Here is a 27,860-nt window from a genome sequence, read left to right as displayed (position 1 = left end):
AATTTGTGTGTGACAACATTTGGGTAAAACTTGTAGTTGGTATTGGGACAGCAGTTGGACTGTTTCCTCTCAAATGGTCAGACGGATTTTCTCACGGCAAGTTTTGGATGTGGAACTAAAGTTTCACTTTTAAACGAGATCACAGATGAACAACATGAACAGAATATGGACCCTCGTTCTGTCTTTTGCTGCTTCTGGCTTGACACAAGATTCACCCAAGTAAGTAGTGTTGTTTATTCTGAATGAAATGACAGTTTTCATTCTCCCCGAAGACCAACTTAACCAGTTTGCTTGGCCAATGTCTCTTTCTTTGTTTTGTTAAAGTTCAACATTGTTTCTGATCTCGGGTCCAGAGGTGCTCAATGCTGGTTCACCCACTTCTATCGCGATAACTGTTTTTGCTGACTTCCATGGCAATTTAACAGCGGAGGTGGCACATGGCAACACTAAAGTCACACAAAAAGGACAATTTCAAGGAGGTGATTCGGTTTCACTAATTCAAGTTTGATTTCATTGCTAACATTTAGAATGGGTAGTGAATACTAAAATTTTATCTTTTTAAAGGTACTACAAGTATTCTCAGTCTTCCACCTGTGAGGTTTATTTTTATTTTAATCCCAAGTAAAGTTTTACTAAAATTGTCTGAACGTTTATATCCAGGTTTGATGTTATTTTCTGAACATCTTCCCAGTTTCCTGGCTCTTTATCACAAAACTCACTTCTAAGCTTAACTGTGAGAGGCTACAGTGAGAATCGCCTCCTTTTCACAAACACCACATCCCTCACCTACAACCTCTGGACGGTTTCATTATTCATACAAACGGACAGATCGAGCTACAAACCTGGTGACACCGTCAACGTCAGAGTTGTCACTTTCCAACTGGATAACAAACAATACAAAGGGAGAGTGGACATTTCACTGCTGGTAAGGCAGGCTTTCTAGAGAAAACCCCTGGTTTAGTTAAAAGCTTGGCTAACGTGCCTTTAACACACAGGATCCCAGTGGGAAACTTGTTGAAGGCTGGAACTCCACACAAAATCTAGGGATTGTCTTGAAAGAATTCATTTTATCCCTGATGTCCCCCCCTGGACAATGGATGATCACAGCAACAGTGAACGTAAGATTGAAAGACTCCCTTTTGAGCTTTAATATGTGTTCAAGAATTTGTGTTAATTATTATTTTTTTTCTTTTTGACAGGGAGTAACTGATAAGAAATCCTTCATTGTGAAACATCCTGGTAATGATTCTACTGATAGGATTTATATAATGACCAGTTAACATGTAGTGCTATCTGAATTGATTGATATTGGTTAATGTCAATGTCAAACTGAATTATTTTTTAAATTTTATTAGACTTTTAGCATTTTTAAAACTGACAATACTTTACCTGTAAATTAATATTTACAGGTAAAAAAATAGAAAATCCCAAAATGTTCAACTTATGTATGTATTTTTTTTAAGTACTTGGGTCACAATCAGGGGGTAAGAACATAGCCCAACGTACCCTTCCACTCAAAGCAAGCAGCCAAACACACAGAGGACTGAAGTAATTAATAAAAAATAAATAAATTAACAACAAAAGGTCAAAACAGGAATCACAGATGAAACTGCATCCCAAATATTATACAGATTATGTCAATATCACAACTTCCAGAACTTTCAATGTTGTAATTGGAAATATAACAAAGTTTATTTTTAGTATAAACGTCCAGTAACGTCCAGTTACCGGACGTAACTGAACGTTACTTGATTCGCAACAAATCCAGGTGAGCAGAACCTCAGCAAACGCAACAGAATATTTATTTTTCTCATAATTTTATGTTTGACAGATGAAGGAGCTTCTCCTGTTGATGTGATGGTCAAAACATCTTCTCGAGTCCTTCTGGGAGATGACATCTCAGGATCGGTGAGAGTGCTGTAAGTTTAACTGTGTTCCAATCGTGTCAATGTTTGTCCTTTAAGCTTTGATTCCAGTGCAATCTGAAACAAAGCTTAAAGTTTGCAGTGTCTTTGCTGTTCCTTTCACTGCATTCTGTCAGTAATCACAGCCTTAGATATTTATTGCCTTTTTGGGGGTTAGATCCTCCCCATTTTGGCTTAATTTTACAAGGTTTAAATTCAACAAAGTGTCAGAAATATTTCTTAAACCCTTTGTCGAGTGCAACCTTTCATGGTTGCACTCGACAAGAATTTTTGATTAAGGAATCTTCATCTACATTTTTGATGAAGTAGATACTGTTGACTGTTTTCTGTGACTTTGTATTTTTGTGTTTTTATTATGTAAAGTGTCTTGAAATTCCTTGTTGCTGAAATGTGCTATACAAATACATTTTGTTTTGATTTGATTTGATGCCTGTTGCTCTTTCAATGTTGAAAAATGTAGTTGTGAGATAGTTATGTTTAAATTTCAGCAGATTACCAGGTTTTGAAATACTCAGACCAGACAGTGTGGTACCAACCATGCCATGTTCAAGTTCTCTTAAACCCTTTTTCGTTCCACATTGTTACTCAGTTTGAAATTCATCATCAAGCTCACCACCTCTAGACATCTAAATGCACTGATTTGCTACAATATTTATGGCGAATTTACTGCTTGCAACGACCAACAATTGTTTGGCTGTTCCCAATAAACTAGCTTTTGAGTCTGTTTCACACTATTTTCTCTACAAATAATTTTACTTCCAGTTATCCCCATGGACAACCTGCACATGGAACTTTAGATGTGACCTTAAAGCCTTTGATAAACAACAGAACCTCTCCATCTCTGCAAACCGAAACCAAACAAGTGAGATTTAATGACTGACTCTTATCTATTTTAAATAAAAAGTAAACTAAAGCAAGAATAGACAAGAATAGACCTACCTCTTTCAGATCTATGGGTCAGCCCAGTTTTTCTTCAGCAGAGACCAACTTCAGGCTCTGTACTCCTCCTTATCACCTAACAACAGTCATGTTCTACACATTGCTGTCCAGTTTAAAAGTGACTCCACAGGTATGTTTCATTTTAAACAACGTCTTCAATACCTCAACGCTTTACCACAACATTTTGTTTTTGTTGCTGTGGTTCCAGGATTTAATGTGAATAAAATCCTTGAAGTTCATGTGTTGAGAAACAAATTCCAGCTCATGTTCCTTAACTTCCCATCGACTCTGAAGCCATCCTTAAACTTCTCAACAAATGTAAGTGGAGTCATTTCAAAATTGCAAGTTTATTAATGTATTAAACACCTACAAAAATATATACCAATCTGCTCTTGCTTTTCACAGCTGAGGATTGTTAGATATGACAGAAAGTCTCTCAGCCCACTGGATTTGAAGCACTCTGTTGTGGTTCAAGTCACTCAGAGATCTTTGATGAGCTCAACGACTATGAGTCTAACCCTTCCTGTGCCTGAGAATGGCAACGTCCTCATAAGGTTTAAATTACAAGATCAAGTAGAGATGCTATTCATACAGGTGAGTATTATGAGTCATAGCTCACAGAAGTAGCTCTTCCAGGAAAAGTACTATTCTGAGTTTTGATGCTTCTAACATAAGTGACTTCAGTACAGTACACAATTCCTGGAATCAAAGAGGTGTACCTCACAGAACAAACAATTTCAAACTCTTTATGTTATTTTTATCTTCAGGCGAGATTCCAGATCACTGAAGAGACCCTGAAGGTGTTCACTAACTACTCCTCCCCTACTGGCTCATATATTCAGATCGCTCCAATCAACACATCGCCTGCACAGGTAAATTTTAAACCCATTCTGCTCTGTTTTGCATTTAACTGCATGTGGAAAGAATATGAGATTATCTGGTTCATCTCATTAACTCTCAGATTGGACTTCCACTTCAACTTAATGTGGAGAGCACCATCAAACCAGAGAGGCTTCATTTTGTGGTATGTTAGTTAAAATGTGTCAGTTATTGCATGGACTAGTAAATAAACCACTTTTTTTCACTTTTGTGTCTGATTAATGCTCTTTTCAATGAACTGTTATGTCTCTGTTTCTTGGTTTTTATGATGCCGTTCATTAATGTTTTCAAATTAACATTAATATAACATTTTAACAAAATTATTGTCTTACTCTGTTGATGATATGATTTTTGAAGTTAATTCGTTGCACTGGATTCTGTTTAGGGGTATCATAATAAGGGGGCAAGATATAAATGCCCTCTACACTTATTTATTTAGTAAAAATGATTAAAAAAAACATGTACTTTTAATTTTCCGATTTATTTTCTCACGTCTCTGATATTTTGTGTTGGACAACTATCCTAATAAAATACATTGAAGTTTACGGGTCAGAGAGTGACACAATGTGAACATTTTCAATGGGTATGGATACCTTAATTGGGAGTGGACACAAGATACACTAGAAATATGATGCCTCTTTTGTGTTACTGTAATTATAGATAAGCTCTAAAGGTCAGGTGGTGGCCGCTGGGACAAAGAACTTCTCATCTTCAGTCACTCTCACACCAGAGCTGTCCTGGTACCCTGAGGCCTGCGTCAATGTCTACTACATCCATTCTGATGGGGAACTTACCAGTGACACTGCCTACATTTCTATCCATCAGTACAACCATGTGTGAAAACATGTTGCTTTATAATTTTTTCATCAATAAAACCAGCTTAAATACTGTTTCTTATAACAGAAACATGTAATGCTCCTTCTGAATGTGCCAGTAGAATGTTTCCCTGCTCTTTTCAGGTAACTCTAAACTGGAGCAGTGAGAGGGCCCAGCCCGGTGAGCAGGTGTCGCTCACTGTGGCTGGCAGTGAATCCAGGTTTCAAGTTGGAATCACGATCGCAGCGATGCAAAATGATGCCCTGCAGTCTGACCTGGACTACAGAGTTGAACAGGTAGTAGAACACTTTGAATTAGAAAAAAAAAAGGTCTAAGTTAAACTTTTGTTTGCAGTCAATAAAACATGAAAAGCTTTCATGCTGGGATTAATCCTTAAAGTGACGTTTGGGCCATGTTGAAAGATGCAAAAAAAATAAACATTAAAATAATAAAAATAAAAATCTGAAATTTGACCTTCTTTTAAAATTTCTGAGCAAGTTGCTTTTTTGGACAGAGCTGTCTTTGCTTTATGCATCCTTTGTTGTGATTACAAAAGAGATATCTCCAGTTTCCTAAGCACTGCTGTTTCTTTAAGACATTGTGGGGAGATCATGCTGTAATATAACTGTCTGCTTTGCTTGTAGATGACTTGTTGTTCTAGCATTGGGGAACTACACTATTTTGGGAACAGAGCCTAAGGGTGATTGATGACAGTATATGAAGGAAACAAAGATATCTGGTGGCCTGTATTGTGTGAAGAATCAATTATTTAAAACATTTGAGATGGTTTAGGTGACAATGGTCCCGAGACTGTTATCAAAATAACATCCATGCCTCCAATTCAGTGAGTCTGTAATTAGTCCAACGCTCTCAAAGGGAATGTCTGCTTTTAGGTCAAGCTGCTCAGAGCAGAGGCAGTTAAAAAAAAACACATTCCTGCCATTTAAAACAATTCAAGCTCAAAATGCACCTTGTTTGTCGAGTGAATGCTTTTTTATATCCCACCACACATAAAACTGTTTGCATGTAGACCATACGAAACTAAAGGAACTGAATTTTTTATCTTTACAGACCTTAAATCATAAATGAATTTCTGGCAGATTCCTGCAAGCATCTACAGGGCAATGTAATACCCTGTAGTGTTCTGTGCTGAGTATCTGTATGTGTGAGAATAAATGTATGTCTGTTGTATATTCAGTTTTCAATAGAACAATCTTTATTTAATTTAGAATCGGGTTGACAATGAAAACAATATAGTACTATTTTTCTTGTAAATAGTTGTAAATAAATTCAATAAGTAAGTGTAGTCATGAGATGTGTTGTTTCATGCAGAAATATAATCTTAAGATGATGACCAACGCAAGATTTTATGTGAAAAACCAAGACGATGGACCTGGAAATGGTAAAAGTTGATATATAATGATGAAATCATCTTAAAATCATTTACAACATACACATTCCACATTTGGCATTCTTCCTCATACACTGTATATGATGTGATTTCTTTTTTCTGTGACAACTACATGAAGAGGAAGATAAATCTAATAGGTCAATTTTGGAGCAATACTGGAACAACTGGATGGGGACTGCTGAATTTCTGCTATTGTTGGATATAAGCGTTAGGTAAGAGATTAAAGCTAGTCATCTGAACAGAGTGTGGTGCTAAAGCGATGGTCCAAAACATCTTTTTTGTCTCGTCATGTCTTTCAGTGATAAGAACTGGACCAGTGGGAAAATAACAGTACCTAATGGTGTTACCTGCTTAGGAGCTGTAGCAGTGTCAGTGTCTGAGAAAATGGGTTTAGGTCTCACTCCTCTACCACAAAAGGTAATGAAATTATAATGTTTGCCTCAAGTAGTGCTTCAATATAAACCAGTTCTGTTGCCCAACTTATTATTGTGTCTTCTGTCTTTGCACTAATAGCTGACCATATCCAAAGACTTCTCCTTGTCTCTTGTTGTCCCTTCATACCTCATCAAAGGGGAAGAGGTTGTCCTGGAAGTCAATGTCATCAATCATTTAGAGCAAGAAACTGAGGTTAATTGAATACCTTTGGACAGGACATTTACTTTCTTTTTTTTTTAAAACATAAATTCAAGTAACTTGGAGTCAGTTCAATAGCTCCTTCAGTTTGTGCTTTATGTATTTTGTCTTTGGTCTAACTCAGTATCTTTCTCTTGTAGGTGATTGTGTTGGTAGCCCAGAGTGATGCCTTTGAGTTTGTCTTAATGGACCGAAGGGATGCATCTATTATAAATGCTCATAAAATTACCTTAGGGAGTCATGAGTCTGCTTCAGCCTTATTCCCTATCAGGCCTTTGGCTCTTGGTGAGATGGAAATATCTGTGGATGCTGTGTCTGCAGAAACATCAGATGGACTTATTGAAAAAATCTGGGTGAAGGTAAGACGTATGAGGAGATTGGACTAGACATACTAAGTTTGCAAAAAAAAAAAAAAAGATTTGTCTTTTATTTACTTTAAGCAAAATAACAAATTCAATGTGTCATTCCATCAATCTAATAATACAAATAAATACCTATATATTTATTTAGCCTGAAGGAGTTGAACAGATCTTCTCTCACACCTTGTTCTTGGAAGTGTTACCAAAGAAACAAGAGTCTTCCAGATCTGTGACCTTTTCTTTTCCTCCAAATCTGGTACCAGGAAGCCAGAGGGCCCATGTAGCACTTGTTGGTACGTTCTTCACTTACTTTGTGTCAGTTTGCAATTAGGAATGTTTACACTTATAATCAGAGATACATTAATGTTCTCTGGCTCATCTTATTATGTTCCAACATTCTCATTCTTCAGTTATTATTGGCTCACTTAACACAGACAGATAGAAGTCCTATTTTTTTCCATGCTTATATTAGGGTTATTTGGCTTTTTCACAAATATTACTGTCCTATACATTGAAAACATTATATGTACTGGGCATTTACTCTTGTATCCTGATATCAAACACAATACAAAACTGCTAAATTGTCCCATCTTTAACTTCATCTAACAGGTGACATCTTGGCTTTGTCAATTGAAAATTTGGATTCACTGGTTCAGCTGCCTACTGGGTGTGGAGAGCAGAACATGGTTCACTTTGCTCCGAGTGTCTTTGTGCTCCAGTACCTGGAAAAATCAAACCAGGATGACGAAGGGATCAGAAACAAAGCGCTTCGCTACATGATGGAAGGTAAGTTGGAGTGCAACACTAATTTCAGTCATAAACTACAAATAAAATTGAAGAAATTCACAAAGCTATTTGCAGTTAATAGCTAGATCTGCCCTGTGTGTCTCTGTTATCCTATGATGTATAGATAACTTGGGTGTCCAAAGTGTGACCAAGGGCAACTTAAAGCCTTCTCAATACTATTTTTCTTTATTTAATATTTTTTTATTTAATTAAAATTTTGTAATACAAATGTTTGTAATAATACAAGAAATATTTTGCGTGATGCACATCCTGTTCTTGTTGTTGACCACAGCAAACAAAAATTTTCTTTCATAATTTACTTATCCATTTTGACAAAATGTGGGTTTGTTCATTTTGTTAAAATGTTGCTGTTGTTTTAGATAAATGGTTAATTTAAGTAACTGATTAATTTAGAAAAAAATTATAAAATTATTTTAACCTCTATTAAAAAGAAAATACTCTATTTGGCTCATAAGGAGTTTCCATTGGATGACAGCAAAAACTTTGGACATATTTGTAGTAGAACGTAAAACAGTCTTTCATCAAAGTTCATTTCTTAAATGTCTTGGGATTTCTCAAAAATGTTCTGCCACTTATATGTTTAATTACAAACATTTTATTCTTTTTTACTATAGGTTATGAGAAACAACTTTCTTACCAAAGAGATGATGGCTCCTTCAGCGCTTTTGGACAAAATGACACCTCTGGTAGCACCTGGTAGGTCATAATTTGGTTGCATTTTGATAAAATAGATTTTTTTTCTTTTTCACCATTTCTTCTTATTTCTTTATCTTTGCTCTATTTTTATGAACCAGGCTGACAGCACTTGTGCTGCGATACTTCCTCCAGGCTCAGCCATACATGCAGATAGACCAGACAGTCTTAACCAAAGCCACAGGCTGGCTCTTGAAACACCAAGATTCCCAAGGGGAGTTTACTGAGGTCGGCGAGCTTATCCACACAGAAATGCGGGGAGGTCAGGATGATAGCCCCATTGCTCTCACTGCTTATGTACTTCTGGCATTTCTGGAAGATGATACTTACTCCGTAAGTCAAAAAGATCTCTCCATTTCATGTAATATGGTGTTTCATCTAACATGAAACATCACAAAACTGAAAATAAAGTTATATATTTTTCAGCAATAATATAACTTGCTTGCATTTACTTTGTGCGTAGGAGATGTATGCGGACAATGTGTCTTTGAGCCTGAGATACCTAGAGAGCAAAGTGTCCAGTGGTATTGTCAGCAACTACACCATGTGTCTGGTGGCTTATGCTTTAGCTCTGGGCAAAAGTAACGTACTGGGGAGAGTGATCACAGATCTCACTCGAAGAGCTGATTACAGAGGTGAGACAGAATGCATTTTATGACATAAAAAATGCAAAAAATCCCTGAAAAACTGTGACTAATGAAATGTTGATCAAATCAGTCCATACTTATTTGAAATTGTATCAGAATAACCCTTCATTTCTTTAAATAAACACATTCTGGTACATGGACATGCTTTAACAAAGCAGCTGAAGTAGCCTGTGCATATTTTCTCATGGTTTGTCTTTTCTCTCCTCCCAAGATGGTGTCATGATGTGGACAGTCTCTGGAGGCCCGAGATCTAACAACCAGCAGCAACATTCAACACAGATTGAAATGGCCTCCTATGTGCTGCTGGTTCAATTTCTACGTGGCAGTTTCCTCGAAAGTATTCCACTCTTTAAGTGGTTGAGTATGCAGAGAAGCTATCTAGGTGGCTTTGGAACAACTCAGGTGAGACCAGGCTTGAGAAGGTTCATGAATTACCTCCTTTGTCTGGTGCAAAGTTTGACAGTATAAATAGTGAGATAATCGTAGGATGTTTTGCTTCTATTTTTTGCAGGACACTGTAGTTGCTCTCCAGGTTCTGTCTTATTACGCTGCATTTAGTGGTGCAAATGCCATCAATGTTAGGGTTAATATGTCTTCCCCCGTGTCTTCAACTGCATTGCTGTTTCACATCAATTCAACCAACTATCGAGTTTATCAAAGCAAAGAGGTAACAAATAACACATTTCAGGAAATCAATCATTTATGTTTATGTGCACAATTATTATTTCAAATGTGGAATACTTAGAAAAGTATGCAAGATTCTGTTGATCTTCCCGAGATATTGATTATTTTGGCAACCTTATTTTCCTTAGTGACAAGCGATATGTTTGGAGTAGTCAAAGGGAAGAATTTCAAACTTTAGAATATTGTACTGTCAAGCATGGTGGTGGCAGCCGCATGGCTTTTTTCTGACAAGAAGAGTGGCCAAACATTTAGGCACATGCCAAAAGTTTGCTTACAGCTACAAAAAAGGTGTGTAGCTTTACACTATTTGTGTATGCCAGCATAATTTTAATCTTGTGTGTATTTGAAAAGAAGAAACTAGAATCAAACTAGCTCTCAACATTTCTGTTTAAAAATTATTGAAGAAGCATATCATCATCAAATTATTAAAATAGCATCTATGCCGATAAAGATTGTATGCAATCCTCTGATTGTTATATTCCTCTAAAAAGCTGACCTTTTATTTATTCTTGATTCAATTTTGTGTTTTCAGATTAATGCTGATGAAGATTTACCTTTAAATATTTCCGTTGAAGGAATAGGATTTGCCGTGTTTCAGGTAAAGTTTATTATTTTGAAAGAAGCATTTGTTGCAGTAATACTTTTCTGATCTCTTGTTTGAACCCTTGCAGAGAAGTGATGTTTTTCTTCTTCCTTTATGTCTTGTTCTACAAATTGCTGACAGATTGTTTAACCACAAGAACATGATCAGAATAAATCAGTAATAATTTAAATAAATGCTGTGCATTTATCATGCGCAGCAACAGCTGTGCATGATAAATGCCGCAGCACGTCTCAGATTAGAAGAGTGGATTCAAAACAACAAATGTAAATGTAGAGATGATAACCGTCGCTCATCAGTTAACATCTGGACTGCAGGTTTTAGCTGTCAGCTTGTGCTGAATCTAGATAAGAGGGAGCACTTAAAGCTTTCATCTTTACTTTTCTTCGTCTGAATTCTTTGCTTCCATTTTTAAATAATTCTATGAATCCATCCAGGTGAACATCTTTTACAACACAAAGAACAAACAGGACATTGAGCCCACCACAGACAAGGATGCATTCATATTAAACGTTAATCTTACTTACAATGACTCCAGTCACATAATGTTGGCTATATGCACAAGGTAATCTCTATAATGCCGAATGCTTTTAGAATTTTTATTTATTTTTTGTAAAACTTTTACATTTCATTTTATTTTCTGTAGATTAAAGGATAATCAAGAAATAGCTCAGACAGGAATGGCTATACTGGAAGTGGGGATGCTCAGTGGTTTCAGTCTTTTCTCTGGAGTTGCAGTTCAGGCGGATTTTATTAGGAGAGTGGACATAGGGCCTGAAAGAGTCAGCTTGTACCTGAATTCGGTAAGTTCTGAAGTTATTTTCTTCATCTGCTTGGATGTTTACATAATATTTATTGTTCATTAAATGAGAATGCATTTGAGTTCTGTAAAATAAATCAGCAGAGGGCACCCGTTTGTAGCTGCAGGGCAGGTATCATGAAGAGTATGTCAATACGCCCTCAACTGCAACATTTGTAGATTAAAATATATATATATACCCCTGATTAAAAAAAAAGCAACTCTCATCATCAGGTCTGCCATGATGCCTTTGAAGTTTCTTTATTACACACCTGTGAAGCATAACATTATGACCACTAGTCTGGAGAAATCATCAGTTCTATGCGCTTCACCTACAAGTGGTCACGATGTTATGCCTCATCTTCATAATCACTTGAAAAACTGATCTTGTTATGTCATTTTCAGGTCACCAAGGCAGAAGTTTGTGTCACACTTCCTCTCGTAAGAACTTTTAAAGTAGCCAATGTAAAGGATGCTGTGTTGCAGGTTTATGACTACTATGAACCGAGTGAGTTTAACTGGAAATAAATGTCATGTTACAAATACAGTTTCCCATTTTAGTTACAAATACAGTTTCCCATTTTAGTGTTGATTCAAATATCCAGTATCATGTCATTTTTTTGTATGTTTTTAGCAAGGAAAACAACAAGAACGTACAACACGGATAGTCTTCACACCACAAACATCTGCTCTTTTTGTGGAAAAAACTGTGACAACTGTAGACCTGGAATCACCATTGCTGTGACTTCCCATCTGGTTTCTCACTCAAGAAGCACTACGTCCTGCAGCTTGGCTCTCCTGTGTGCTAGACTCATTGTTTTCCTTGTTTCAGTCTAAAAAGATGAATAATGACATGCATATCTGCATGTCCATCTCATGAAAATACTTGACAATTGATTGCAAGATTTTGGGAACTGTTTGCTTGCAGCGGTTTTTCCGAGTGCACTTGCGCCCTCCGGTGTTCACAATCTCTGTTGCATTGTTTTGAAAGAAGAATATCTGACTAAATTCATATAAAACTGACTCCTCTTTCACCTTATTACATTATCAAGCATAAATATTTCTATTTTATTTTCCATTCATTGTTTTAGTCTGTTTTTCTATATGAGTTTCCATGTACTGACTGTCATAGAGTGTATAATAAAGAACATATGTGTGGATGGCAAAAGTGCACACGAAAGATTATTTTTTTCCACGTTCCATGCGTGTTCTGCTGTCAGTTTTCTGGCAGAACATCCATACATATCAAACTGTCTTAGGAGATATAAAGACTGAAAAATTATTATTGAAAAAAAAATCTGCTTTTCATTAAATGACTGAGCTGAGATTAATGTTTTTATTAGGATAAAAATACAGGCTTTTATGTGTGAAGCAGACACAACTGTATGACTCTGTGAATGCAGCATAAAGGAAAAAAGGCCTTTCGAAATTATCTGAAATTAGATGATGCCTACTTTACCCCTCTGGCTTGATACATTTTTTTGTGAGCTGAAAGAATGCATGACCTACTGAAATATGCAGAGGGTATACACACATGGAAGTAATCTGCAGGTTGGCAGCAGGTTTGATATCACTTATAAAATGGGAAAGCTTTAGCCAATCAGAGGTGAAATTACTTAAAATTTATTTCTAAAAAGTTTTTGTTCCTCTGATGTCATGCCTTTTTATGTTTGGGGTAATTTATAGGTTTATGTAAGGATTACTTTTCTGCTTAGAAGACTAATATATTTTCTTACTTAACACTTAAGAGAAAAAAAAAGGCTATAACATATTCATCAATATATGAAATTAAGCCTGGTAAGAACCACTTTCCAAAGATACACTGATGTTACTCTAACTATTTAAGTATCTACAAAAATTGCTTGATATTTTTTGGTTAAAAAACTTGTTGCTACAAATTTTACTGCAAAACAGAAGCTTAACAGGAATTTAAAGCAGAATGTAGGCGTTGCTTGGCAGCTTCCCACAGGCTATACTTTTATGTTCATACAAAACACCTTAGTGCTGCAGTTCAGCATTTACGAACACTAGATGGCAAACTTAACATCAGAGTAGGAATAGATTCAAAGTTTAGATGGAAAACTTTAGATGGCAACAACTGATGGAATTACTTGAAAATGCACAGCACACTTTGTACATAGTCTGTGTTTAAAAAAAACACAACATATATAAAACATATTAAAACATAATGCTTTCTTCACATCACTATTTTCATTCACAGATGTGTAAAAGTATGAAAACATTCAGCGATAAAGTTGTGGCATAAAGTTGTTCAAGTCATTATATGAAGAAAGACACGATATTGCTCTGGAAATATTCAAAGACGTGGCCTTTTAGCTGACCAGCAGACAGAAGTGGCATGGAAAAGGTCTTTGTGATGTTGCTGCTACATGGTAGCGGCAACATCACAGTGAAGTAAGAGAAGACATGAACTGAGTTGAATATAGGATTATTTTTTTAGAAGAAATTGTAAGAGATAGATTCAAAAGAGTGAGAGGGAATGTAATATATTTTCCAGGCACATGGGGCCATTTTATACCATAATCAATTTACTATGTTACAGATATATATCAAAAACTACTTAAAAGAAATTTGCGGTTGCATCGCAACAGCATCTGTCACCTTCAAATTGGCCTCTGTTTATTTTAAAAACCCCCTAAATGATAAATGGACTGAACTTATATTGCATCTTTCCTCTTTCAAAGATGCTACAAACTTTGACAAATATTATTTGCCAAGAAAACATCTTAAATTGCTAAATTTTCCATCTCCAGATTTGCACAGCTGGTAGATGTATAGTACATATCTACAACAAAAGACTATAAAAAATGTTAAAGTTCATCTCACATGCTGCAATAACATTATTGGTGTAAAAACATTTGTGTTCTTCTATTTTCACCTTTTTGAGGTTTTACTGCATGTTGGGACTTGTTTATTAGTAAAGGTTTAAATCATTGTTCAAGTGGTTCTGTTTATAGAATCTGTTAAAGTTAAAACCAGATCAAATTTGACCTGAGGTGAGTTTAAGACTAACCTCAGGCTGCCTTGAGAGAAACCTCGTGAGCATAATGTCCAAACAAGAACTCATGTGCATACTTGTGAGCGTATCACTGACTTCTCCTCTGAATTTGTCTTCATGCGGGGTCACCGCACATACACACAAAGGTCACCATAAATGATCTGAGCAATGCTGTGGGTCAAGCTAGGAAAATAAACAATCAATGGCATTCATAGGTAGTGATGTCATGGACTTGCTGTTTAAGAAAGCAGATTTGAGAACAGTCTACTATAACTCAAACTGACATGAATATATTCAAGGTTTATGAGGACTGAAATTGTTCACCCCTCGATAATTTACCTGCCATTTCTGGACATCTCTTTGAACTATTCCACCTTATATCATGTTACAGCCACTGGTTTCAATGCGTTTTATTGAGATTTCATATGAAATACCAACACAAAGTCAACCACACTTGTGAAGATTAAGAAAAATAAGACCATAACAGCAAGAGGCACCTTTGTTTTTCTTTTTACTCCCAAACCCCTGTGCAATCAATTATCTGTGCAAAATCCTTTGCAATCAATTACCTCCAGATGTCACCTAAACAGTGTCCCTCACTGTGTAATTTAATCTATGAATGTGGATGTTTTGTGAAGGTCTCAGATGTTTTATAAGGACATATTACTTAGCAACCAGCATAAATAAATATGCCGCACTGACAAATAATTAGTAAATTTGCTACAAAAAAAGTTTCCTTCCTTTCCTAATTAAAAAAAAAAAGAAAATAAGAAGGTCAGGAATATTTTTGCAAATCATTATCTCATAAGTGTTCAGATTGCATTATTATGTGTTTTTATTTTCTTAAGGGTATTTTGTTTGATCGAAAAGTAACTGGCAAGAAAGCTGCTTCGTTTCAGTAATCTGTTTCCCTAAATCAGTTCAGGTAGAGCTTGTTAATATACTCGCTTAGGTGGAAAAAAGGATGAAAGGATACATTTAAAACAAAAACAGATATTACAAAATGGCTCCTGGGGGGCTGCTGCATATTACATCAGAAGGAAAGAACCACTGAGCACATCCAGTGGAAACCTTCTTCTCTTGGAATCATTGAGCATCAACAATGACGAAGATCAATCGACAGAAAACTTTTTAACTCTCCTGGTATGCTACCTAAACAACTCCCTGTGTCGATTTGGACCAGCGTTATAAATTTATTTTGGCAAGGCATGTTTCATTCACTGGGGTGAGTCATGGAAAAATCTGTTTAAGCTAGCATCCCACCAAGAGAGAGCGAATATTTACACAACCTCCATGTGACCTCAGGTCTGCTTGGCCAGACAGAAAAACTCCGCTTGTCAGAGGGGACCCCAGAGCAACTTCGTAGACAATCACTAAGATGGGTTCTCTGTGAGGAGATGAGATATGGCTTATCAACCCAAAATATTTTAATTTGGATGACTGGTGTCTGTGTGGATGCACAGGTGAATGCTGTCTTCTGTGAGTCACTGTCTGTTGGAATGTCAGCCACTATTTATCAACACTTAACTCTGTCTGCAAAGACAGTTCTGAATCACCCCTAATTAAAAAGATATTGCAATTTTATTTGAAATTGGGTGGTGATGTATTTTTAGTCAGTATATCAATTATTCTTGACTGGAGTCAGAGCGATTTGAGTTAAAGACTCAGGGAGAAGGTTTTGTTGGGGAGTCCAAACTCTGACTACACAGAGAATATATGCATATTCTAACAATCAATACAACAAACAATTAAACAATTTAGACCGCAACACTTACAAAAACTTTTGAGTAAAAGATTAAATGGAACATTTTGCAGTATTTAATAGTTTCTCTCACACAACATTTCCATCGTAAACCCATCAAGATGAGCCGCCTCTGCACTGCATTCAGCCATTCATAAATCATAAGAAGATATCCCCCACAGCTGTGAACTTTCAGAATGGACACCATCAGTGTAGGACAAAAAACTGAGTGGTGCAGCATCAACATTACCACCATGCATAAAATCTGTGTGGGAAGTTTCGATACACATACTTTCAAAACATTATTTGGCAGGCTTAGTTTTTGGATGAGCAAATGTTTCCAATTTAAATCATGTCTCTCACTTTTGGATTCTTTTAATTGGAAAATGATTGCTGACTCCCATCTACTTTTTTAAGCCCTACAACTGCTTGGTCAACATAAACAGTCCTTTTTGACTTGACTTTCTGCAACTGGGGCCAGCTTTTGCATCACTTGCCAAGTCAGGGGTTGTAGTAATTCTCCAAACTGAGTTTCCTCTGATTACCGCCTACTAAGCTTTGATGGTCCCCACAACTCCGCCAGGAGAAACCTTAGCTACTCCCAAAGGAAAGCCATCACTGCAGTTTGAACATTTCAATCAGCAGTGCTCAAAAAAGTTGAGAATCATTGTTAAAACCATTTGTCTGAATAGTAAACTTTTTGTTTTCAAAATATAGAAAAAAAAGATGATTCAGTATTTCCTGAGTGAAATGCTGCTCTGTTCTGACATTTTTGGCCAGAATGACCTAAAACACCTCGGCCTGCCTGTCAATACTGGCTCTAATTGAAACATCTAAAGTCAGACTTGAAAGATTGCCATTTTGTGCAGACATCAGTGTTTCCCAGATAATAAATTCTCATGAACCACTGTTAAGTTGACTTGTTCTGCAAAATTTCCCCAAGTCCGCTGCATGGTTTTGCAAATTAATTTGGGACGGATAGCTTTAGTTCTCTGGTCATAAATTCTAATATTTCCAGATGTTTTTGTAATCCAACCATGAGGTTAAAAATGTAAATATTTTAGACTGTAGAACAGCATCAGAATGTTCATTCACGGTTTATGGTATTTTTTTTTTTTTTGTGAAAATGTAATGAAGTTCAAGTTTTCATTCACTGGTGTAGTTCTGCTCCTTAAATGTCTGTATAAAAAAATATATCTTTATTTACTTTCATCATTGCACTGATTTGACATGTGAACATGCTAAAGTATTCAGACCTCCAACATTTTCACATTTGTTTGTGTGCCAACTTAAACCTTAATGTAATTGATTGGGATTTTCAAACAAAGAACAAACACAATATTTAACATAATAATTCAACATATTATGTTCAGTTTGTTCACACTTAAGTCTTAGCCATTACCAACCAATTATTCACAATTACTTTACAGAGCAGCCAATTAAGCTTGTCCACCTTTCTCAGATTTCACTAATTCTATATTTAAAATGCTGTTATTGGTGGTGATGTTCTTCACAGGAGGGGCCCCACATCAATATTTACTCAAGGCCCCATGCAACATTTATTCAGCCTTAAACTAAAAACAGAACAATTCTAGAAGAAAGTCTGTCAGAGGCTGTAAATGAGAATTGGTTACAAAACCTAAATATTATTGTTCACAAACTCTCTCCATCTAAGTTATATTTTCCAAATAGTTTTTAAAACTGCAGAAAATCTTTCTAGAGCTTTGCAAAACTGGTAGAGACCTATCCGAAAAGACCACAAAGCCTTTCATTACCACATCTTTGGCTTATGTTGTACATTTTCTGATATTTGAGTAAATGATTGCTTCACTTCCTTTTACACCATTGCTTTGTCACATAAACGAGACAAAGCTATTTTCATGATGTTGAAAGAGCTGGAATTGGAACGTTCCTGGAGTGTGATTGATTGGTTCTGCCTGGATTAGAAGGACCTCTTGACTCATCGTTTATGCGATTTTTGATTTTTTTAAATTTTTTTTATCCTATCTCATTTTCTGGATTCACTCAGTGGTTCTGTGTGGCTCTGAGATTCACTTCAGTCTTTCTGAAGACTTTCAGACTGAACTCATGCTGTCCTTCACACAGAGAAAATACAGGAAACTCTTACTCTAAATGCCATGACCTTACTTACTGAGGTGCTCTTCTGGTTTTCCACTCATTTTTCATCTGGGTCAGTTTTGTCACTATGGATTCAGCTGTTTAACATTTCCTCAAGCTGCATAACCAATCACAGTGAGCAGAAACCAGATCAAATAGCTTTATTTCTCTGCTCCTATACACTTGTGTAAGAATGTATATGCAGATATAAGACAGAGCAAACCTTAACCAAGAAGGTTTATGTACACAGAAGACTTGTGACAGCTGCACATGTGCTTGTGCAGACATTTATGACTGACAGATAATTATTTTGCGTCTGAACCACAGAGAGAGGGGAAGTTCCTGCAGTCTGATTAGGACCTAAACACTGTCTGAGTCACCTTGTGAGATCAGCAGCTCTGAAGAGTCTATGAGGAGAAAACCCAGGGCCACTCATCCCTTAGCCAATGGGGTGTGACTACAGCAGCTTAGACAGTAGCAAGGGATTGATGAATGGAGTAAGCTAGGAAAATAAAGGAACTTACTGTGTTCTTCCACAGACAAATACTTCAATGACTATGACCAGTTGAAATGCTCCGAAGAAATGTTAGGAACATCTGAGTCACTGCTAAAACAGGTAATAATGACTCAGATGGGGACTTTTGTGTTTAGTCTGGCACATCTTCATTTATTACATCTTTATAAAAAAATATTTTTTAAAATATAAAATCCAGTGAAGTATCCCTCACTGAATGACTTTAATTGGATATTTGCATCTTTCTTTAATTCAATTCTATATACACCTCTAATGCACATAAGCATATAAATAAGAAATGCCACTTCTTTTCCACTCTAGATCCTCAGCTTAGAAAAACCGCGTTGTGGACTTCTTCAGTATTAATTTGGATTTTTGGGCTTTAGTGGAGCAGCAACGAGTAACCAGTATTTGACATCCAGTAAATGTCAGTCAGACTCAAAAGAATTTTACTGTAATTTAAGTAAAATATGGCTGTTTCAGTTATTCAGACTGAATAAATTTTATGTTAAAAGACAACCAGCGATCTGCTTCAACACCGCCGATCTATTGCCTACTGTTCAAGCAGGAGAGTCTCATTTCTTCAATAAATAAGTGATTTAATATAACATTTTAATAATATTGTAGCGTACTGAGAATGTCCTTTCTGTAGATATAACACAAAATCCAAAGATGTGCGTGGATTGCTTGAAAATGAATATGGAATGGTATAAGAATCACCCTTTACAAGATCAGTATTCAGCAGTAGCTTTCAGATGTGATTCCGAGTTGCATATCATAAATCCAGATGATTATAAACTTTGTGTACCCTGGTTACATCTAAACATTGATAGAACATTTTCATCTTAACCTTAATGACTCTACAAGAGCAACAGAAAGCAAAGATGAGATGTCAAGAAAATATTTTTTCTGGCACTAAAATCTAAATATCTGTTCAGATTCCTCTTAGAATTTAATAGGGCTTGGAATGAATTCCATCATCTCCTATGTCATATTAAAGTGTATTTATTGATGGAGGCAGAGTTTCTGGACCATTTATTTGCCAAATATGCCTGTTCATAAAATCCAAAATTCGTTATGAGGATGCTTTTGTTATTAGTATATGGGTAAAACGATGCAAATTCATGTTTGCTATCTCTAAGGTTAATTATTTATTTATTTATTTATTTGCTCCCTGTGTGCATGGCCACCATCAAGCCGTAGTTGTGCAACACAAACAATATAAGCAGACACACCCATACAGTCATACTGACAGGAAAATTTCACCCAATAATTATATTATTTTTGAAGGTGTGCCATTGTTTTGGTCTATCAGTTGTTTGTCTTCCCACTGTATTTAAAAGTATGAATAAGAGAAAGCAGTCCGCTAATGGGGAAGCTAGCAAATGCCTAAATGCCATTTAACAAATGGCATTTAATAAATGGCATTTAGGCACTTGCACAATTTTTTCATTGTTTTCATTCCCAACTAAGTGTCTAGCTCCTGTTGATCATCCTGGATCTTTAGAGACAAGTTCACTCCTGTCTGTCATAGACAAGGAACATTTGTCAGGATTGCATATGTGGAAGTGGAGAAGGGAACTTAGCAATTAATTGGCCAAAACAAAAATCTCAGAATCTGTTCCTTCAAGATAAATGTGACTTTGTAAAAAGAAAAAAAGAAAAAGTTCATCTTTCATTTTTTGGCAGATGAACATGTACATGTCAAAAAATCTTTCCAATATTAAAAAAAAATATCCACTAAGTGTGTTTTTTTGTATTTTACATGATAGAGAAAGAAAACATACAATAGTACATAACTTTATTGTGATAAACTTACTGAAAAGTTTTTTTTTAATTTCCCAATTTTCTTAAAACTATTATGTGCATTCAGCCCAATTAACTAATTAGCCTAACCAAGTGCCTTCAGAAGGGTCCACCTGTGGACTTGTGTGTTTACAGTGTTATAGCAGCCTTTTAACACTTGAGAAATTCCTTCAAAAATGGTCAGATACAAAGATAAACTGAAAGAATAAGCATATAACTAAACATTTAATTTTGTAATTTAAACACAAAAATATTAAAATATTTGAGAGAAAGTGATATGTAAATCTAAAGGTTTGCATATCTAAAAGTTGCATAACTCTGGCCCTTGGGGATTGCAATTTGAAAACACTGATCTGCATCAACCAACCAACCAACCAACACTAGTGATGGAACAGTTTTCTATCATTCTTAATTTACAGTCAGCAGCCACACAAAATCAGCCTTGAATCAGTAAATGATCCCTGGGACAGGATTTAGACACTCCTGTCTCAGGGTGATAAGTTTAAGAACAGAGGTTCATAGTGTACTCAAACTCCCAATCTGAACCTGTGCTATGCTGAGATGGAGACCCCAGTGTTTAAATCAAAACCATTTCTGTTTCCAGGATAAACGATCCTCGCTTTACAGTAGGACTCTAACCTCTATGTGCCTTTTTTCTCTGAATCTAAAATGACCTGCCTGCTGAAGCCATCCTCTAAATAACTGCCAGGCTTGTTCCTCTTCTCTACTGATCCTGTCAGACTTCTTCAGTGTCTGCTGTTGATGAATTATTGCCTGTACTCTGTGGAATTCTCTGTTTCTGGCTGCTTTAAACATCTGAGGTCCACATGAGGCCAATGGTCATCTGCCAGAGCTCTTCCTCAGCAGCTGCCTAAAGCTACAGTATGAACTGTAACTCCAAACACAGCCAGTCTGTTATTCACACACATTGATGTCATGTCCATGACTCACGGACATTGCATAGATACACAATGGAAAACCCTGAAAGCATGTTTGTCTGAGAAAGAAAGATGAAAACTATGAATATTTAAAGGTAAAATGTTCACAATAATCTTGAAAAGAGGTGTAGGGTAATGTAACATTGGCTAACCTGTGAAGCAAATATATCCCTTTGACCTGTTTATGGGAAAAGCAATGCGTTTGATTCAAAATGACCATCTGAGTTATGATTTACTGTATGGAATGTGCTACTGTTTAACTAGCTTAAGAAATGTGCAGCAATAAATATTCTTTTGGACACAGAGTACACAGAAGGTCTTACTTCAATTTAAGGGGCCTTTATCCACGTCACAGGTGTGTCACTATGTGAGATATTTGCAGTACATGATGAAACTCAAACAGCTGACAGCTGTCAGATCTCCTCTGGTTGATCTTTAAATTACATGAAAATCAGCTGTGGATGGCAGAAAGTTGTATTGAATAAGTGTGATTCTGTATTGTTGGAACACATTTATAAAAAATAAAATGAGTAAGTATGTGGATTGTGGGTTTGAATCCTGGCTTTGGCTCTTTCTGCATGGAATTTGCATGTTCTCCCCATGTTTGACTGGGTTTTCCAAAGTCCAAAAACACAATTGTTTAGGTACTCTAAAACTGACCTTTGGTATGAATGTGTGTGTGTGCATCTTCTCCAGTTTTTTTCCCCTTTTTGCCCAATAGTTTCTAGAGATAGACACAGGGCTCCACATAATCCTACAAAAATAATGTGGATTAGACTTTGGATGGGTTCACATTCATTTGGGTGATGAATCAAAATGAGACATGTGGGAAAATATCAAACATTTGCAGTTATTATTTTTAGGATATTATTTTAAACTTGAGTTTATTATTATACTTTCTGGAGGCTAACTTGCTCATTCACTCATTCATATCCCCGTTTTATGCCTACATGTTTCAATTTTATCCCAACCTACTTCCAATGTGTGCAGCCCCAAAAAAAATGACTGGATAGCTCAATACATAAGGCATCAGTATATCACCCGAGAGGGCAGGGTTCGAATCCAGTCTGGGTCCTTAGGCAAGACCCTTCAAGCTACTGCCTACCTCATACCATGAGAGATACTAAGTTGCATAACATGCCGGCTCAGACGTCGCCCGGCCAAACAAGGTCTGCGTCAGGTGTTGGGGAACCAGAGCACCTTGATGACAAATGGGCTACTGGAACAAGACGGAAATGGGCGAGAGATGAAAATGTGGATCTGTTGGAATGCTACTACTCAAGTAACCCTAGTGAGAGAGGTTACATGCAAAGACTGGGGAAGGAATGGTTACTTCGACATCCCCAGTCAACACTAAGCGCTAAACAACTAGTAGCTCAGTGTTCCAACATCCGCAAACGGCAACTGCTATCACAACTTGAGATTGACGAGATACAACACAAATGCTACGGCAAAAGGGAGGAACCCGGATGTCAGGACTGTGGGGACTTAACTACAAGTCCCCACCCAGTGAGGGGATATACGGCCCCAATGAGCGAAACAGAGCTGAACGAGACAGCTGCTGACCTGAGAGAGAGAATCATGACCCGAATGACAACCAGGCCTCCCCGGCGCCAATTACAACGGCTGAGTGAAGTACCATCTGAAAGTCTCATTGAGAATGTGAATGCAGCATTGAGAACGATCCCTACCAACACCATAACAGAAACCAATGAGCTGATATACAACTCAGCATCAGTGATCCTTGAGATACTTGGCTATAAGAGCAACCATGAGACCCAATACCCACCATGGAAAAGACGGTTAGAGGCTAAAATCAAGGTAACAAGGAGGGAAGTGAGCCAACTGTCAGAGCTCCACAAGGGTGCAATGAAAAGACCAGTACCAGAAAGTACAGGCAGATGCCCATACCTGAAGCACTCGAGACTGCCAAACAGAGGCTCCAAGCCTTGTCCAGCCGCCTAAAGAGATACACAAGGGAGAATGAATCCAGAAGGATTAACCGGCTCTTCTCCACTCAACCAGCTAAGGTGTACTCTCAATGGCAGGGTAACAATAACAACAGAGCAGACCCACCAAGGCTGGAGACGGAACAATACTGGAAAGGCATATGGGAAAGGGAGGCGTCCCACAACAGCAATGCACAGTGGCTGATCTCTCTACGAGAGGACCACAGCAACCTCCCTGAGCAAGCCCAGGTAAGCCATCACTGGACAGATGTCCAAGAAAGAGTCTCAGGTATGAAAAACTGGACAGCACCAGGGCCTGACATGATCCATGCCTACTGGCTAAAGAAACTCACTGCTCTCCATGAGCGAATGGCAGCCCAAATGAACCAGCTGCTACAAAGTGGGACTCACCCTGAATGGTTAACTGAAGGCGGACAATCCTAATCCAGAAGGATCCATCAAAGGGTCCAGTCCCACCCAACTACCGACCAATAACCTGCCTCTCCACAACCTGGAAGCTCATGTCAGGCATCATAGCGGCCAAGATAAGCAAACACATGGATAAACACATGAGCACGGCACAGAGGGTATGTATCGGTGTAAATAGCAGAGGAGCCAAACACCAACTGCTTGTAGACCGCACAGTTGCCCGAGACTGCAAAACCCGACACACCAACCTGTGCATGGCTTGGATTGATTACAAGAAAGCCTATGACTCAATGCCGCATACTTGGATCATTGAATGCTTAGAGATGTATAACATCAACAGGACTCTGAGAGCCTTCATTGCAAACTCGATGAGGCTGTGGAAAACCACCCTTGAAGCCAACTGCAAACCACTTGCACAAGTGTCCATCAAATGTGGCATATACCAAGGAGATGCTCTGTCCCCGCTACTGTTCTGCATAGGCCTGAACCCCCTCAGCCAAATTATCAACAAGACTGGCTATGGATACCGACTCAAAAATGGGGCCAACATCAGTCACCTCCTCTACATGGATGACATCAAGCTGTACGCCAAGAGTGAGCGAGACATCGACTCACTGATCCACACCACCAGGATCTACAGCACTGACATTGGGATGTCATTCGGACTAGAGAAATGTGGTCGGCTGGTCACAAAGAGGTGGAAGGTCATCCACACAGAAGGGGTCTCACTCCCAGAAGGAACAATAGCAGACATAGAGGACAGTTACAAGTACCTAGGTATACCACAAGCAAATGGCAACCTCGATGAGGTCACAAGGAAAGGAGCCACAGCTAAATACCTCCAACGAATAAGGCAAGTCCTGAGAAGCCAGCTCAATGGCAAGAACAAAATCCGTGCGATAAACAGCTATGCCTTGCCAGTAATCAGATACCCTGCTGGAATAATTAGCTGGCCAAAGGAGGAGATAAAAGCCACAGATATTAAGACCAGAAAGCTACTAACAATGCATGGAGGGTTCCATCCCAAATCCAGCATCCTGAGACTGTACACGAGCCGCAAGGAAGGAGGCAGAGGACTAGTGAGTGTGAGAACCACTGTCCAGGACGAAACAACTAAGATCCATAAATACATCAGGGACAAAGCCTCAACAGACAATGTGCTCAGTGAATGTCTCAGACAACAGGGAACGGAGGTTGAGGTGCCAGAGATACCATCATGGGAGGACAAACCCCTACATGGGAGGTACCACCAGCAAATAACCCAAGTGGCTGATATCAGTAAATCCTACCAATGGCTGGAAAAAGCTGGACTCAAGGACAGCACAGAGGCCCTCATCCTGGCAGCCCAGGAACAGGCCCTAAACACCAGAGCAATAGAGGCCCAGATCTACCACACCAGACAAGACCCAAGGTGTAGGTTGTGCAAGGAGGCCCCTGAGACAGTCCAGCACATCACAGCAGGGTGCAAGATACTGGCAGGGAAAGCGTACATGGAGCGACATAACCAAGTGGCAGGCATAGTGTACAGAAACATCTGTGCAGAATATGGACTGGAAACCCCAAGATCAAAGTGGGAAACACCCCCAAAGGTGGTGGAGAACGCCAGAGCTAAGATCCTGTGGGACTTCCAGATCCAGACAGACAAAATGGTAATGGCGAACCAACCAGACATTGTCGTAGTGGATAAACATCAGAGGAAAGCCGTTGTGGTAGATGTAGCAATACCAAGTGATTGCAACATCAGGAAAAAGGAGCACGAGAAACTGGAGAAATACCAGGGCCTCAGGGAGGAACTGGAGAGGGCCTGGAAGGTGAAGACCACAGTGGTGCCTGTGGTCATCGGGGCCCTCGGGGCAGTAACCCCCAAACTGGAGCAGTGGCTACAACAGATCCCAGGAACAACATCAGACATCTCAGTCCAGAAATGTGCAGTCCTTGGCACAGCCAAGATACTGCGCAGAACCCTCAAGCTCCCAGGCCTCTGGTAGAGGACCCGAGCTCAGAGGATAAGAACCACCCGCGGTGGGTGAGAAGGGAATTTTTTTTTTATATATATATAGTATTACTTCACTGTTACTTAACTATTGAGTAACATTATTTATTCTGGAATAAATAATGTATTTCCATGGATTGAATTGGGAAGACAGGGATTAAACACCAGCTTTAAAATGACTGAGCTTCAAGTTATAAATCACAACCAACCGACAACTACAGAAGCAAACAGTAATTTCCTCTGTTCCAAGCATAACTGAGAGGTAGGGTCACTGGGTTTGTCCTGTTCAGAAGGAACATTTGGTACGTGGCAGCCTTTGAGACCTGAAACAGAGTAAGTATGACCCGTTTTCTTATTTATTGCACACATGAATGATAAACTCACTTTGGCCACAGGCAGTTATCAGACTTTGAGAAATTCAATAAGCATGCGTGTTTTTCCATTCATACTTCAAATGGAGACGCTGCCAGCATAACACAGTAATAGTTTATAGCTAAATGTGTTTGTCTCAAAACCAAAGACCAGAAAGGCCATTTTTGCTTCCCTTCTATTGAATCTGTATGGCCACTTGGAATCAAAAGTAAGGCCTGTGAGATGTTCTGAAGTCTGTAAAATAATCTCTGAATGCTAGCTTACCTTCACATGAGCAGTTGCCAAACATGGAGCAAATGTTCTTTGAAATTTATGGCCAGATCTCGCCTAGCCTATGTTTATTGTAGTTTCTGTTCATTTGATATGACATATCAAAACAAATTGTAAATTTTTTGTACAGATACAATCTGAAAAGTATGCAATGCATATGCATTCAACCCCTTCTGATCCAAAGCTCACATGAAAAAAAAAAATCCAATAAAATCGACTGATTTTTAAAATCAGGGAAATAAAGTCAAAGCTGTAGCTGTAATTACAACAAGACATAGAGACTTTGAAGAAAACATAATGAAGTTTTTAGCTTAGAATATAAAAAAAGTTCAGTGGCAAGGAATATATTCACCAGGCCTGAGATATACTTTAGAATATGTTCATGTCCAAACATAGCTTCCACTGTTATTTTTCTTTTTCCATGCATATGTAAAATGGGGCTTGTGGCACATAAGCTGATATATTAAAGAGGAAAACAATGCTTTAATGGTTTCCTCTTTAAAACGTCAGTTCATTGCATCTGAAACAGATGTGATGACGTTACATCCTTCTTTCCTCCTGAGTTATCACAGACATTCATAATTATTACCAGGCATCTCTATTTTCTGATTACTGTTTCCTGATCATTAAAATAAAACTGTTTTTGGATGCTTATTGTACCATGGCTGTGGGGGTAAAATAATTTCAGTCCTGTGTATGTCTTCTACTTATTTCAGTCTTTGACAATAAATTTGACTTTGACTTATTTTTAAGGTACACCAAGTCTAGTATCAGATAAAACAGAAAACAATGGCTTCTTTGCTGTAAACTCAGATTTGATACCACTGTATCCATTGCAATGTTCTTTATGGTAGCATTCAGACCTCAACAATAATTTTTAAAGCAACACTTTAAAAAAGTGCATCACGCTAAATCTATTTGCTTGGTGATGATAAGCGATCACAGAATGTGAGAAACTTAATAAATATCAAGAAGGTGTGAAATCCATCCATCCAGCCATTTCTTTTAACCCTGACCCTAGTAGGGTCGGGAGAGGTATGCAATAAAATATACATAAATGCTAAGCTGATTTCCTTAAATGACTCAGGCTTGCAAATAAATGCTTCCCAGGTTCCATTTTGTAAAGAATTACTTTAAATTAGTACTTTGCAAAGCAATATTTTGTAAAGTATTACGTTACTATATTCTGTAACAGAGGGAGAAACATCTAGAGGATGACGTTGTGTCACCAACAACCACAATAAATTACTGACGTAAAGAAACAAGGGCTAAAACTTAATCATTTTGACCCAAATAGATTTAACAGTCTCTCTGTCTGAGCCCCGGGACCAGACATATGCAGAAACCATCAAGAAGCTATGATCAGCACCCAGCATTATCTTTCTCTTTCCTTTACATAGTCTGGTATGAGATACAGTTGTTTTACACTCAGTGCCATGCAAGCTGTAGCCTGTGGAAAGCAGGTGGGAGCTGTAAAAGTGTTACATAACCATGCCCAGACAGCCTGTACAGTTGGAG

General features: G+C 37.8%; 1 protein-coding gene across 1 annotated transcript; it reads left to right on the top strand.

Annotated features, from left to right (window-relative positions):
• The first annotated feature begins 72 nt into the window (after positions 1-72).
• cd109 (CD109 molecule) lies at positions 73-12,343 on the top strand. The gene is made up of 32 exons (XM_055038176.1): positions 73-219; positions 325-479; positions 565-593; positions 692-925; positions 996-1,118; positions 1,200-1,239; positions 1,832-1,919; positions 2,688-2,787; positions 2,874-2,994; positions 3,073-3,182; positions 3,270-3,458; positions 3,632-3,736; positions 3,826-3,888; positions 4,404-4,577; positions 4,703-4,855; positions 5,892-5,961; positions 6,089-6,182; positions 6,270-6,387; positions 6,484-6,597; positions 6,744-6,962; positions 7,114-7,255; positions 7,572-7,748; positions 8,384-8,465; positions 8,564-8,795; positions 8,926-9,097; positions 9,321-9,511; positions 9,621-9,776; positions 10,326-10,391; positions 10,832-10,959; positions 11,041-11,197; positions 11,599-11,701; positions 11,828-12,343. The coding sequence occupies exons 1-32, from the start codon at positions 146-148 to the stop codon at positions 12,028-12,030; spliced, it is 4,182 nt and encodes a 1,393-aa protein (XP_054894151.1). The 5' UTR covers positions 73-145; the 3' UTR covers positions 12,031-12,343.
• The last annotated feature ends 15,517 nt before the right edge of the window (positions 12,344-27,860 follow it).

Source organism: Poeciliopsis prolifica, unplaced genomic scaffold, assembly GCF_027474105.1.
Source record: "Poeciliopsis prolifica strain line A6 unplaced genomic scaffold, Auburn_PproV2 SCAFFOLD013, whole genome shotgun sequence".
Lineage (NCBI taxonomy): Eukaryota > Metazoa > Chordata > Actinopteri > Cyprinodontiformes > Poeciliidae > Poeciliopsis > Poeciliopsis prolifica.
This window is presented reverse-complemented; position numbering and strand designations above follow the sequence as displayed.